Source organism: Aotus nancymaae, unplaced genomic scaffold (genome assembly GCF_030222135.1).
Source record: "Aotus nancymaae isolate 86718 unplaced genomic scaffold, 86718_ANA_hifiasm-v0.15.2.pri h1tg000011l, whole genome shotgun sequence".
Lineage (NCBI taxonomy): Eukaryota > Metazoa > Chordata > Mammalia > Primates > Aotidae > Aotus > Aotus nancymaae.
Window position 1 is genome coordinate 47,498,113 of NW_026988422.1, and position 14,298 is coordinate 47,512,410.

At 44.9% G+C, this 14,298-nt stretch overlaps 1 protein-coding gene across 1 annotated transcript in view; it reads right to left on the reverse strand.

Annotated features, from left to right (window-relative positions):
• Positions 1–13,855, reverse strand: part of SGPP1 (sphingosine-1-phosphate phosphatase 1) — a 46,583-nt gene extending 32,728 nt beyond the window's left edge. Inside the window, exon 1 of the mRNA XM_064374915.1 lies at positions 13,051–13,855. Within this exon, the coding sequence (XP_064230985.1) occupies positions 13,051–13,734 (684 nt within the window). The 5' untranslated portion in view covers positions 13,735–13,855. The remainder of the gene's footprint in view (positions 1–13,050) is intronic.
• Between the last annotated feature and the right edge of the window lie 443 nt (positions 13,856–14,298).

A 14,298-nucleotide genomic window follows, 5' to 3' on the forward strand; every position in this document is an offset into this window, starting at 1 on the left:
TAAAATTAAGTCAATAAAATCACTTGCAATTAAAACAGTTATAAAAACTGTCTTTAATACAATTTAAATTTTTCAGAGAAACTTAAATATGGGAGGCAGGCACAGGGAAGAATTTCTGCTCAATTTTAGGAATGAATAGTATACATGTAAACACATGACAATAATGACACATTAAAGATAGACATGCCTTGTTCTCATACATTACTAGTGTAATGAAAACTGATACAACCTTTCTGGAAAGCATTTTGTCAATAAACAGAAGAGCTCTAAATGTTCATATATTATTGACCCAATAATCCTTCTAGAATTCTATACTAAAGACATAGAAATGTGGGTAAGGATTTATATTTTTAAATGTTTGTCATAAAATTATTTAAAACATGCAATAATTATAAATCAAATTTCTTGGTTATAATGAAGTAGTTAAAAATATGAGTTTATGAAACTACATAGACCTGGCTATCACCATTTACTACCTGCATTATATTGGAACTCCAAACATGTAAATAACAGAAACCAATTTAGATTATTTTAAGAAGAAAAAAAGAAGATATATCAAAAGGATAGAGAGCGTCTCACAGAACTCTAAGGCGGAATGAGGCTAAGCTTGAAGAAGAAATCACAACTATAAACAGAATAGGACCATCTCTTCTTTCTATATTTCCACTTCATTTTTCCTTTTCTACAGACCAGCTTCTCTGCTTTTTAGTCCACATGACACATGAAGGCTTCTGAATTTACTTTCTCAATGAGAAAACCAGCCCAGACTCTGTACCTGTTCACAACTCCTAAGGGATGAGATCATGTTAAAAAAAAAATACAGCTTTCTTGGGAGGCCAAGGCAGGCAAATCACAAGGTCAAGAGATCAAGACCATCCTGGCCAACATGGTAAAACCCTGTCTCTACTAAAAATCAAAAATTAGCCAGGCATGGTGGCTCACGCCTGTAATCCCAGCACTTTGGGAGGCCAAGGTGGGTGGATCACGAGGTCAAGAGATCAAGACCATCCTGGTCAACATGGTGAAACCCCGTCTCTACTAAAAATACAAAAAATAGCTGGGTATGGTGACGCGTCCCTGTAATCCCAGCTACTTAGGAGGCTGAGGCAGGAGAATTGCCTGAACCGAGGAGGCAGAGGTTGCAGTGAGCCGAGATCATGCCATTGCACTCCAGCCTGGGTAACAAGAGCGAAACTCCGTCTCAAATAAAAATAAATAAATAAATAATAAAAATACAAAAATTAACTGGGTGTGGTACCGTGTGCCTGTAGTACCAGCTCCTCAGGAGGCTGAGGCAGGAGAATCACTTGAACCCGAGGCAGAGGAGGTTGCAGTGAGCCAAGATCCTGCCACTGCACTCCGGCCTGATGACAGAGGGAAACTTCGTCTCAAAAAAAAAAAAAAGAAAGAAAGAAAACACAGCTTCCTGTAGATAAGGGAGCTTTTAGAGAGTGGCAAACTAGGCAGATATCCCAAAAGATACCTACTTCTTCAGTTGTAGAACCATGGGTTAGCCACATAATCTCTTTACATCTTAGTTTCCTCATCTATAAATGGGGATACTAAGACCTATAATAATTATAATCCTACAGTATAGAAATTATTTCATAGGAATATTTTTAAAATTTCATTCATTAAGATTGTTTTCTTTCTTTCTTTCTTTCTTTTTTTTTTTTTGAAACAGAGTTTCACTCTTGTTGCCCAGGCTGAAATGCAGTGGCGTGATCTCGGCTCACTGCAACCTTCGCCTCCAGGGTTTAAGCTATTCTCCTGCCTCAGCCTTCCAAGTAGCTGGGATTACAGGTGCCTGCACCACGCCCAGCTAATTTTTAGTATTTCTAGTAGAGATGGGGTTTCACCAAGTTGGCCAGCCTGGTCTTGGAACTCCTGACCTCAGGTGATCCACCCACCTCGGCCTCCCAAAGTGCTGAGATTACAGGCATGAGCTACTGCACCCGGCCATTAAGACTGTTTTCTAGGAATTTATATTGGTGGGAAAATTCATGACATAATGTAATTATTCAAGGTTCTCCTGATAAACAGAACCAATAGGATATGTATATCTACATACACAAAGAAAAGTTTAAAGAATTGGTCATGCAATTGTAGAGACTGGCAAGTCCAAAATCTGCAGGGAGGCCAACAGGCTGAAGACCCAGGAAAGAGTTGATGCGTAGCTCAAGTCTAAAACCATTGTGTTGGCAGAATTCCCTTTTCTTTGGGGGAGGTCAGTCTTTCTTCTCTTAAGGTATTTATCTAATTGGATAAGACCCACTCACATTATAGAGGGTAACTTGCTTTATCCAAAGTCCACCGACTCAAACGTTAAACTCATCTAAAAACTACCTTCAGAAAAACATCTAGAATAGTGTTTGATCAAAAATCTGAGTACATTGGCTGGCCATGGTGGCTCATGCCTATAATCCTAGCACTTTGGAAGGCCAAGGTGGTGGATCACTTGAGGTCAGGAGTGTGAGACCAGCCTGGCCAACATGGCGAAACCCCATCTCTACTAAAAATACGAAAATTAGGCCGGGCGTGGTGGCTCACGCCTGTAATCCTAGCACTTTGGGAGGCCAAGGTGAGTGGATCACCTGAGGTCAGGAGTTCAAGACCAGCCTGGCCATCATGGTGAATCCCCATCTTTTAAAAAAAATAAAAAATAAATAAATAAATTAGCCAGGCATGGTGGTGCTTGCCTGTAGTCCCAGCTACTCAGGAGACTGAGGCAGAAGAACTGCTTGAACCTGCTTATAAAAATACATATGTTACTATTGCCTATTTTATTGTTTAAAGTGACTTACGAAGCATTCTGTTGTATGTTTATATGTTTTTTTAATAAATCCCCCCCTTTTTTGAGATAGAGTTTCACTTTTGTGAAACTCAGACCCATAGAAAAGGGACACAAATGAGATGAGCCCTGTGATTGCATTATCCTCCTGCTAGAGACAGTTTCCAGGGTGTAGCATAGGAGGAAGAATCAAAACTGAATCTAGCAGTTTTCACTGAGTTAAGGGGAGAAAGACTGGTATTCTGGGAGGCCAAAGAGGCTGTAATTTGCGGGACAGAGTTATTGGAGAGACGAATCTGAGACTGAGCCCTAGAGATGTGTAGAGGGAACTCATGAAGTTGCTGGCTGAGTACTAATCTGTGCATGCATGGGGAGAAAGTCCACCAGACTGGAAAAAAAACTACCGGAGAGTAGCTGGCCAAATGATTCCCAAAGCTCATACAAGATTGCAATTTCTTTCCCATGAAGTAGTGAAGAAGAAATTGTATAGAGTAGTTAAAAGGTTATCACGTAAGTAGTGAGACTAAATTAGACTTAGCCTATGATTATTCTGGACCCTTCCTATCAAGCCTAGAAGGATTTAAACTGACAAGTAATTTAACCACACACCAGAACGAAGTCCAAGATTATGTAAAGAAATACAACAAAATCCAAAACTCTATATAAATTACCGAGCAAGGAATTAGGAAAATATTATCTATAATCAGGAGAAATATTAGAAACACAAAAAGATGACAAAGTTGATGGAATTAATAGATAAATATCTTAAAATTGCTATAAAAATCTTATAAACTTGCTGGGCATAGTAGCTGACACCTGTAGTCTCAGCACTTTGGGAAACCAGGGTGACAGGAGAGCATGAGCCCAGGAGTTTGAGACCAGCCTGGACAACATAGTGAGACTTTGGCTTTAAACAACAAAAAATTTTTTAAAAAAATTAGGTGTGGTGGCATGCACCTGACTTCCTAGTTACTCTGCATGCTAAGGCAGGAGGATCCCTTAAACTGAAGAGTTCGAGGCTTTTCGGTTTAAGATCCTGCAATTGCACTCCAGCCTGGGTAACAGTGAGACTCTTTCCTCAATAATAATTTTTTTTTTTGAGACGAAGTCTCACTCTGTCACTCAGGCTGGAGTGCAGTGGCATGATCTCAGCTCACAGCAACCTCCGCCTCCTGGGTTCAAGCAATTTTCCTGCCTCAGCCTCCCAAGTAGCTGAGATTACAGGTGCCCACCACCACACCCAGCTAATTTTGTATTTTTAGTAGAGGCAGGGTTTTACCATGTCGGCCAGGATGATCTCAAACTCCTGACCTCAGGTGATCCACCTGCCTTGGCCTCCCAAAGTGCTGGGATTACAGGCATGAACCACTGTGCCCGGCCCCCAGTAGTAATTTTTTTAAATCTTCTAAACTTACTCAAGAATATAGAGATATAATGAGCTGAGAAACTGAAGATTTTTTTTTTTGAGACGTAGTCTTGCTCTGTCGCCAGGCTGTAGTGCAGTGGCACAAGCTCAGCTCATGGCATCCTCCACCACCTGGGTTCAAGTGATTCCCCTGCCTCAGCCTCCTGAGTAGTTAATTTTTTTGTATTTTTAGTAGAGACAGGGTTTCGCCATGTTGGCCAGGATGGTCTCGATCTCCTGACCTCATGAACTGCCTGCCTCAGCCTTCCAAAGTGCTGGGATTACAGGTGTGAGCCATCACAGCCAGCCTGAAGACTTTTTTAAAAGACCCAAATGCAATTTCTAGATATAAACTATACAGAATCTGAAATTATACCGTATCCTACTTGATAAAATTACCAGAACATTAGAGATTGCAAAAGAACAGGTTAGTGAACTTAAAGCCATAGCAACAGAAACTGTAAAAAGGAAGCAGAGAAAACAAAAAAATTGGGGAATAAAAAAAAAAGCTGAGCACAGTGGCTCACACCTGTAATCGCAGTACTTTGGGAGGCCAAGGAGGGCGGATCACGAGGTCAAGAGATCAAGACCATCCTGGCCAATATGGTGAAACCCCATCTCTTCTAAAAATACAAAAATTAGCTGGGTGCAGTGGCACGCACCTGTAGTCTCAGCTACTTGGGAGGCTGAGGCAGGAAAATTGCTTGAACCCGGGAGGCGGAGGCTGCAGTGAGCCAAGATCGCGCCACTGTACTCCAGCCTGGCGCCTGGTGACAGAACAAGACTCTGTCTCAAAAAAAAAAAGAATAGAGCTTTAGTGACCTATGAATGAACAGTTTAAAACATATGAAATTGGAATATTAAAAGAAGAGAATGGAGGTGGGGAAGGGAGAGGAAAATAAATTATTAAAATAATGCTGAAAATCTTCCAAATATAATGAAAACTACAAACCCATGGATTCAAGCTCAATGACCTCAAAGCAGAAGAAACATAAAGGAAAAAAACATGTTAAGGAACATCAGTTTTAAATTGCTCAAAACTAGGGAAAAAGAGAAAAATTTAAAAGCAGCCAGAAGAGAAAATACATATTAAGTACTGAGAATCACAAATAAGAATTTCAGCAGATATTCTGTCAAAAACTACACAAGTCTGAAGGCAATGGTACAGTATAGTACTTAAAGTGCCAAAAGTGGCTGGGCACGGTGGTTTACAACTGAATCCGAACACTGGGAGGCTGAGGCAGGAGAAGTGCTTGAACCTGGGACCAGCCTGGCCAACATGATGAAACCCCATCTCTACTAAAAATACAAAAAAATTAGCCAGGCATGTTGGTGCTCACCTGTAGTCCCAACTACTAGGGAGGCTGAGGCAGGAGAACTGCTTGAACCTGGGAGGTGGAGGTTGCAGTGAGCCAAGATCAGGCCACTGTACGCCACACTGGGCCACAGAACAAGACTCCATCTCAAAAAATATATAGATACAGATATGGATATATTTATATGGAGAGTGGAGAGGCAACATGACCCAGTAGTATAGCATCATTTTGTAGCCAAAATGCCTGGGTTTGAATCCAGGCTCTGTCAGGTATGTATTTGCTGAGGAATCCTGGACAAGTTAGTCAACTTTCCTCTGCCTCAGTTTCTTCTGCAAACTAGTGAAAAGACAGGATTTTATGGGTATTAAAAGAATTAATTTAGGCCAGGTGCACTGGCTCATGCCTGTAAACACAGCACTTTAGGAGGCCAAGGCAGGTGGGTTACCTGAGGTAAGGAGTTTGAGACCAGCCTGACCAACATGGTGAAACCCTGTCTCTACTAAAAATATGAAAAACTGGCCCTGCGCGGTAGCTCATGCTTGTAATCCCAGCACTTTGGGAGGCCAAGGCAGGAGGATCACCTGAGGTCAGGAGTACAAGACCAGCCTGGTCAACATGGCGAAACCCCATCTCTGCTAAAAATACAAAAATTAGCCGGGCATAGTGGTGGGCGCCTGTAAACCCAGCTACTCAGGAGGTTGAGGCCGATTTGTTTGAACTCAGGAGGTGGAGGGTGCAGTGAGCCGAGATCACGCCACTGCACTCCAGCATGGGCAACAAAAGTGAAACTTTGTCTAAAAAAAAAAAATATATATATATATATGAAAAATTAGCCAGGTGTGGTGGTGGACGCCTGTGATCCCAGCTACTCAGGAGGCTGAGACCAGAAAATCATTTGAACCTGGGAGGCAGAGATTGCAGTGAGCTGAGACTGTGCCATCACACTCCAGTCTGGGCAACAAGAGAAAAACACAGTCTCAAAAATAAAAAGAAAAGAATTAATTTATGTAAGGCATTTTTAAAAATCACAGGCATATAGTTAGTATTAATTGTTGGACTTAAAAAAAAAAAAGGTCGAGTGGCTCACACCTGTAATTCCAGCATTTTGGAAGGCAGAGGCAGGCGGATCACCAAAGGTCAGGAATTTGAGACCAGCCTGTCCAACATGGTGAAACCCGGTCTCTACTGACAATACAAAAAAAATTAGGCAGGCATAGTGGTGGGCGCCTGTAATCCCAGCTATTCGGGAGGCTGAGGCAGGTGAATCACTTGAACCCGGGAGGCAGAGGTTGCAGTGAGCTGAGATCACACCACTGCACTCCATCCTGGTCAAAAGAGGGAGCCTGCAACTCAAAAAAAAAAAAAAAGACTGGGCATAGTGGCTTATGCCTGTAATCCCAGCACTTTGGGAGGCCAATGCAGGAGGATTGTTTGAGCCCAGGAGATTGAGACCAATCTGGGCAACATGGTGAAACCTGTCTAAAAAGAAAGGAAAAAAGAAGAATTAGAAAGAAAGAAAGAAAGGAAGGAAGGAGAGAAGTAAGGAAGGGAAAGAGAAAGAGGAAAAGAAAAATGGATGGATGGAAAGAAGGAAGGAAGGAAGAAGGAAGGAGGGAGGGAGGGAAAGAGGGAGAGAGGGAAGGAAGGGAGGGAGGGAGGAGAAAGGGAAAAGAAAGGAGGGAAGGGAGAGGGAGGAAGAGAGGGAGGGAGAGTTTTTTTTTTTTTTTTTTTGAGACGGAGTTTCGCTCTTGTTACCCAGGCTGGAGTGCAATGGCGCGATCTCGGCTCACCGCAACCTCCGCCTGCTGGGTTCAGGCAATTCTCCTGCCTCAGCCTCCTGAGTAGCTGGGATTACAGGCACGCGCCACCATGCCCAGCTAATTTTTTGTATTAGTAGAGACGGGGTTTCACCATGTTGACCAGGATGGTCTTGATCTCTTGACCTCGTGATCCACCTGCCTCGGCCTCCCAAAGTGCTGGGATTACAGGCTTGAGCCACCGCGCCCGACCTTGGAGGGAGAGTTTTTACAATATATTACCAAGTGATAAAAGCAAGATCCAGAACAGTACAGTATGTTACCATGTGCATGAATAATAAACTATATAGGCCGGGTGCGGTGGCCAACACCTGTAATCCCAGCACTTTGTGAGGCCAAGGTAGGTGGATCATCTGAGGTCAGGAGTTCAGACCAGCCTGGCCAACATGGTGAAATCCTGTCTCTACAAAAAACCACAAAAAAGTTAGCTGGACATAGTGGCGGGTGCCTGTAATACCAGCTATTCGGGATACTGAGGCGGAGAATCACTTGAACCTGGGTGGCAAAGATTGCAGTGAGCTGAGGTCGCACCATTGCACTCCAGCCTGGGCAATAAGAGCAAAATTCTATCTCAAAAAACAAACAAACAAAACTATATAAATGTATGTCTGCAAAAGTAGAGACTACCTCTTGGAAACTAAACAAGAAAAGTATAACACTGAATCCTTTAGAAAAAAGACCCTAGATTCTGTGGGACAGAGAAAGAAATGTACTCTCCATTTTTCTTTTTTTCTTTTTTTTTTGAGACAAAGTCTCACTCTGTTGCCAGGCTGGAATGCAGTGGCGTGATCTCGGCTCACTGTAACCTCTGCCTCCCGGGTTCAAGCAATTTTCCTGCCTCAGCCTCCCGAGTAGCTGGGACTACAGGTGTGCACCACCACGCCCAGCTAATTGTTGTATTTTTAGCAGAGATGATGTTTCACCATGTTGGCCAGGATGGCCTCAATCTCTTGACCTTGTGTTCTGCCCACCTCAGCCTCCCAAAGTCCCCTTCATGTTTTTATATAAATTTGGAATTCCTGCCGGGCGCGGTGGCTCACGCCTATAATCCCAGCACTTTGGGAGGCTGAGGCAGGTGGATCACAAGGTCAAGAGATCGAGACCATCCTGGTCAACATGGTGAAACCCCATCTCTACTAAAAATACAAAAAATTAGCTGGGCGTGGTGGCGCGTGCCTGTAATCCCAGCTACTCAGGAGGCTGAGGCAGGAGAATTGCCTGAACCCAGGAGGCGGAGATTGCGGTGAGCCGAGATCACGCCATTGCACTCCAGCCTGGGTAACAAGAGCGAAACTCCATTTCAAAAAAAAAAAAAAAAAAAAATTGGAATTCCTGTGATGCTTCCCTATTCAAATAAACAAACAAATACAATTAATTTTAAATCAAGAGTTAGTAATAAGGCTGGGTGCAGAGACTCAAGTAAATCCCAGCACTTTGGCCAACCCAGGAGGGTGGATCACCTGACGTTGGGAGTTTGAAATCAGCCTGGCCAACATGGCAAAACCCCGTCTCTACTAAAAATACAAAAATTAGGCTGGGAGTAGTGGCTCACGCCTGTAATCCTAGTATATTGAAAGGCTGAAGTGGGCAGATCACCTGAGGTCAAGAGTTCGAGACCAGCCTGACCAATACAGTGAAACCTCGTCTCTACTAAAAATACAAAATTTGGCTAACCATAGCAGTGGATGCCTATAGTCCTAGTTACTGAGGAGGCTTAGACAGGAGAATTGCTTAACCCAGGAGGTGAAGGCTGCAGTCAGCTGAGATTGTGCCACTGCACTCCAGCCTGGGTGACAGAGAAAGACTGTCTCAAAAAAAAAAAAATTCAAAGATTGGAATTTCACAGAAGCTGAATATCTGGGAAATGTAGAAATCTGCACTTTAAACAACGCCCGAGGTAATTTTTTGTACACTTTTTTTTTTTTTTTTTTTTTGAGATAGGTTCTCCCTCTGTCACCCAGGCTGGAGTGCAGTGGTGCAATTACAGCTCACTCCAGCCTCGACCTCCCAGGCTCAAGTGATGCTCCCACCTTAGCTTCCCTAGTAACTAGAACCACAGACATGTGCCACCATGCCCAGCTAAGTTTTGATTTTTTTTGCAGACAGGGTCTCACTATATTGCCCAGGCTGGTCTTGAACTCCTGGGCTCAAGGGATCCTCCCACCTCAGCCTCCCAAAGTGCTGGGATTACAGCGGTGAGCCACTACACCTGGCCATATACTGTCTTTTTTATTCTTTTAAATTTTTTAAGGCCTTCCAGATTAGTCACATATATTGTCATTTTAAGTATAAGTGAGGAAAAATGAAACAAAAAGGGTGAATTTAAAAGGCTCTGTGTAGATAGTAAATCTTGAGCAAATTTTAAGGAGGGCAGAAACATTAAGTGGTAGGGAGGAGTGAAGTAGTAACGCCAATACGAAGGAACGGTATGTAAGAGAACGCAGTTTTGAGAGATGTTTCAGCACCCTAGGCACATATAAGTAACCATATCCGTTCCAAATAAGCATCTGAGGCACAGCAGATGGGCAAGACTGACAACCAAAAATGATTAGAAAAACACCAGGCTTTCACTGTTTAATTCTTCCCCTAGTTTCTAGGAAAAAGGCTTTCTATATAAGCCTCCAATGCAACACAATGCTAATTGACAGAGTACAGAACCCAAACAATTGAAGCAAAGGAAGGTACTTTTGTTTTCAGTAGATAACAAGGATCTTAAAAAAAGGAAACAGGGGCCAGGCAAGATGGCACTTTGGGAGGCTAAGGAGGGAGGGTAACTTGAGCCCAGGAGTTCGAGACTAGCCTAGGCAATATAGTGACACCCTGACTCTTAAAAAAAAAAAAAAAATAGGCCAGGCATGGTGGCTCACGGCTGTAATCCCAGCACTTTGGGAAGCCAAGGCAGGCAGATCACCTGAGGTCAGGAGTTCGAGACCAGACTGGCCAACATGGAGAAACCCATCTCTACTAAAAATACAAAAAAATTAGCTGGGCGTGGTGGTACATGCCTATAATTCCAGCTACCCAGGAGGCTGAGGCAGGAGAAGCACTTGCACCCAGGAGGCAGAGGTTGCGGTTAGCCAAGATGGCGCCATTGCACTCCAGCCTGGGCAACAAGAGTGAAACTCGGTCTCAAAGAAAAAAAAGTAAAAAGGAAAAAGTTTAAAAAGCCATCTTGTGTTTTATAGTGGATTATTACAGCCAAACATTTATAAACACAAACCTTTCATATAAGTGAGGCTTAGGCTGGGTGCAGTGGCTCATGCTTGTAATCCCAGGACTCTGGGAGACCAAGGCGAGCAGATCACCTGAGGTCAGGAGTTCAAGACCAGCCTGGCCAAGATGGTGAAACCCCATCTCTACTAAAAATACAAAAAAATTTAGCCGGGTGCAGGCACCTGTAATCCCACCTATTCAGGAGGCTAGGGCAGAGAATTGCTTGAACCCAGGAGGCAGAGGTTGCAGTGAGCTAGATCACACCACTGCACTCCAGCCTAAGCGACAGAACAAGATTCTGTCTCAAAAAAAAAAAAAAAAAAAGGTTTTCTGAACAGCTAACCAAAAAATAATTATGCAAATTTAGAGTGAAAAAATGTAAAATAAGAAATGTACACCATTACCCTGTAATCCCAGCACTTTGGGAGGCCGAGGAGGGTGGATCACGAGGTCAAGAGATCAAGACCATCCTGGTCAACATGGTGAAACCCCGTCTCTACTAAAAATACAAAAAATTAGCTGGGCATGGTGGCGCGTGCCTGTAATCCCAGCTACTCAGGAGGCTGAGGCAAGAGAATTGCCTGAACCCAGGAGGCGGAGGTTGCGGTGAGCCGAGATCGCGCCATTGCACTCCAGCCTGGGTAACAAGAGCGAAACTCTGTCTCAAAAAAAAAAAAAAAAAGAAATGTACACCATTACAAGATTAATTCTAATGTAACTGGTCAGTTTGCATATCTGTAAAATGACAGCTTTCAACTAGGTGATTTCTAACATCCAGTCTACTTCAAAGTCTAAAACTGTATGACAGACAAATTCCTTAAACTTTGATTTAAATATACGAGGTTGTTTAAAAACTCTAAGCTTATTCTGATAATTCAACTAACCCTGAAATGTTAGACTATCAATATCCCAAAAACGATTCAGCAGTACTGTTTTCAGACTCCCAGTTAGCATGTGTCCTGAACAAATAAAGAGCAAAAATAACTGTGTTCACTTACTTTTCTAATACTAAGAGCATACAAAATAGCTACTCACTGAGAAGGCATCATAAAAGGCTCTATTGTTACAGAATCCTAAAAGTCTCATGAAAATAAGAGAAACATCATCAGCTAACATCATCAGGCCAAACACAGCTCACCAAAAATCTTAAATTCTGAAATATCTTGATGAAATGAAACATCTGAGATATCTATCATGCAAAACAGGCAGCACTGCTTCACAATCTGAACATCACTGTAGAGCTCCTTTGGTTACATAGGAAAAAACTTCCCATAGTACTCTTTGCTCCTAACTCTGCCATTCTAATATGCACAATGCATATTTTCCATGTACTGTAAGAGAGATGCACTACACAGAGTATCCATGGGGACAAGATTTTATCTATACTGAAATTCAATGTGGGATAAGTAAACTTATCACAATGGAGTTTTACACAGAATGTGTATTTCTCAATGTAAAATGATTTTGTGCAGCAAAGGGGAAAAATAGAGGAAGTCTGTTTCCTTAGAGTCTCCATAATCACACACTTTATTCTTAAAATAAGGTACTGGTCTGCAGGATTAACAAATCTTACAGTTTAAAAGACAGATAAACAATAGAAGGCCAAAAGTGTAAGCAAAATCAAAACGATTCCCATTAAAAACTCTTCCCTTGGCAGTTTTCAGATAGGGTTAAAAAACCAAAAAGACAAAACTCCTCCTGATTGCCAGGCTGACCCTGCTGTCATATTTGCCATATTTAAAAACCCACTAGTCTGATCAAGAGCCCTATCTTTAAGAATAACTTTTAAGCCATGTATTTTTAGTTAATGAGGCAATAACACTGTAGTATTACAGTTGCAGCTCAACAACGGACAGATACTACAGATCAGTGATCTAGAAGATAATTAAACTTTGTATTTATCAGCAAAGTGGCAACCACACCCCTTAAAAACAGAACTCACACAGTGCTCCATTAACTTCCATAAAGGGAATTTCGCTGAAAATCGATAACTTCATTGCTTGGAACTAGCATGTTTGTTTTGGGATTACACTAAGGTTTGTAAACACTGTCTCACGGTAAAGCTAACGACTTTACCTCTCTGAAACAATCGGTTTTAGAGAAGGCACCATATATTACGGTGAAACTGGGTGTTAGTTACGTAGCGATTAATTATTTTAAAAAACTCACTTTCACTGTGCATCACAAGAATTAAAGCCGTTTAAAAATTCAGCCAAAGCCTAATGACAATGTATTACTCTAGGAAACGTGTGTCCTTTGGGTTACAAGAAAGGTATTCATTTGGAATTTAATATTAAAATAGAATTCAATGGCTAAGTCTCTAGTTTCCCCCAATCACTTAATTTTTCAAAACCCAGAAAGGGCCTGTTTGCGGGTACTGTGAAAACCTGTGGAAAGAGAGGCTCTGGAGGGGAACGACCGAAATAAAATAAATGTATAGAGCCAAGAGAACTCCGAGTTCTCTGAACTCCCCCGAGGCTGAGCAGAACGAGGAGAGGGAACCCTTACCTGCCAGCGGCCATAGGTGAGGAGGACCATAGAAATGGGGATGGCGGTGCCGGACATGGCATGGGTGGAGGGCATGCTGTACTCGGAGTTATAGAAGACCTCCAACTTGACCACGGGCGGCGAGGCGGGCCGCGGCCAGCGTATGATGTCCTTGGTGCACTGGCCCAGGTACATGACCAGCACCCAGATGACCACGAGCCTCCGGCCCACCAGGGGGTCCAGGTTCCAGATCCAGAAGGGGAAGAACAGGATGTAGAAGAGTTCGTTGCCAAGCTCCGCGCCGAAGCAGAACAGGTAGTAGAGAGGCCAGTTGCTCACGCGGGCCAGCTGGCCCTCCTCGCCGGTCAGTGAGTTGCGGCGCAAGGCGCCAGCGCGCCGCGGCGAGGCCGGGCCCAGCTCAGCCGCCAGCCCGTTCCGCACGCCGTTGGGGGCGCCGCCGTCGTCCGGCTTGGCCGGGCACTGATTGCGGTCGCTCCCGGGTGGCTGGGGGCCTCCGGGCGCCCCTGGCTGCCGCCCTCGCAGACGACGATCTCCGGCGAGGGGCGCCTCCGCCTTCTCATCCTCCCTCGGGTCCGCTGAGCGTCGCGGAGGCGCTTCCACCCCGCACAGACGCTGGAAACGGGCCACTTTCTGCGGGTCCTGCAGACGACCAGCCAGTTGGGCCAGGCGCTGCCTCAGCGACATGATAACGGGACCCCCGGGAAGGCGGGCCGCCACCGGCGCAGCCCGCGAAACGTCCCCGCGCGCCTTTCCAGCGGCAGCGGCACCGGCACCGTGCTCGACCCTCCGGAGTCTGCCGGGTGACGGCGCCACAGGCCGCGGCAGCCGCCGCGCGCCCCCGCCCCCCGCGCCCCTCCCTCGCCGCGCGCGCCCCGCCACCGCCCGCGGCCTCCGCGCGCGCGCCGCGCCCCGCCCCGCCCCACCCCCACCGGGCTCCCTGAGGGGCCGGGCCGCGCCGCGCGGGTCAGCCCTCAGCGCATCCGGCAGCGGCTTGGCGCTGAGGCTCGGCGGGCGGCCGCTGCGAGGTCCCGGGTAATACCCACCAGCAGGCGTCTCGGCGCTCGTCTGGCGGGACGCGGTGTGTCTCCTCAGTCCACCTTCAGCCCTTGCTCCCCGCGGGCTAGTGTCGCCGGATTCCCTCAGCGGGACGTTGACTTGAGGCCACGATCCTGGTGCCAGCTTGCTCAATGCTGGTGACCAAGCAGCCGGATATCCTGCTGGCACGGAACCAAATGCTGAATGATCGAT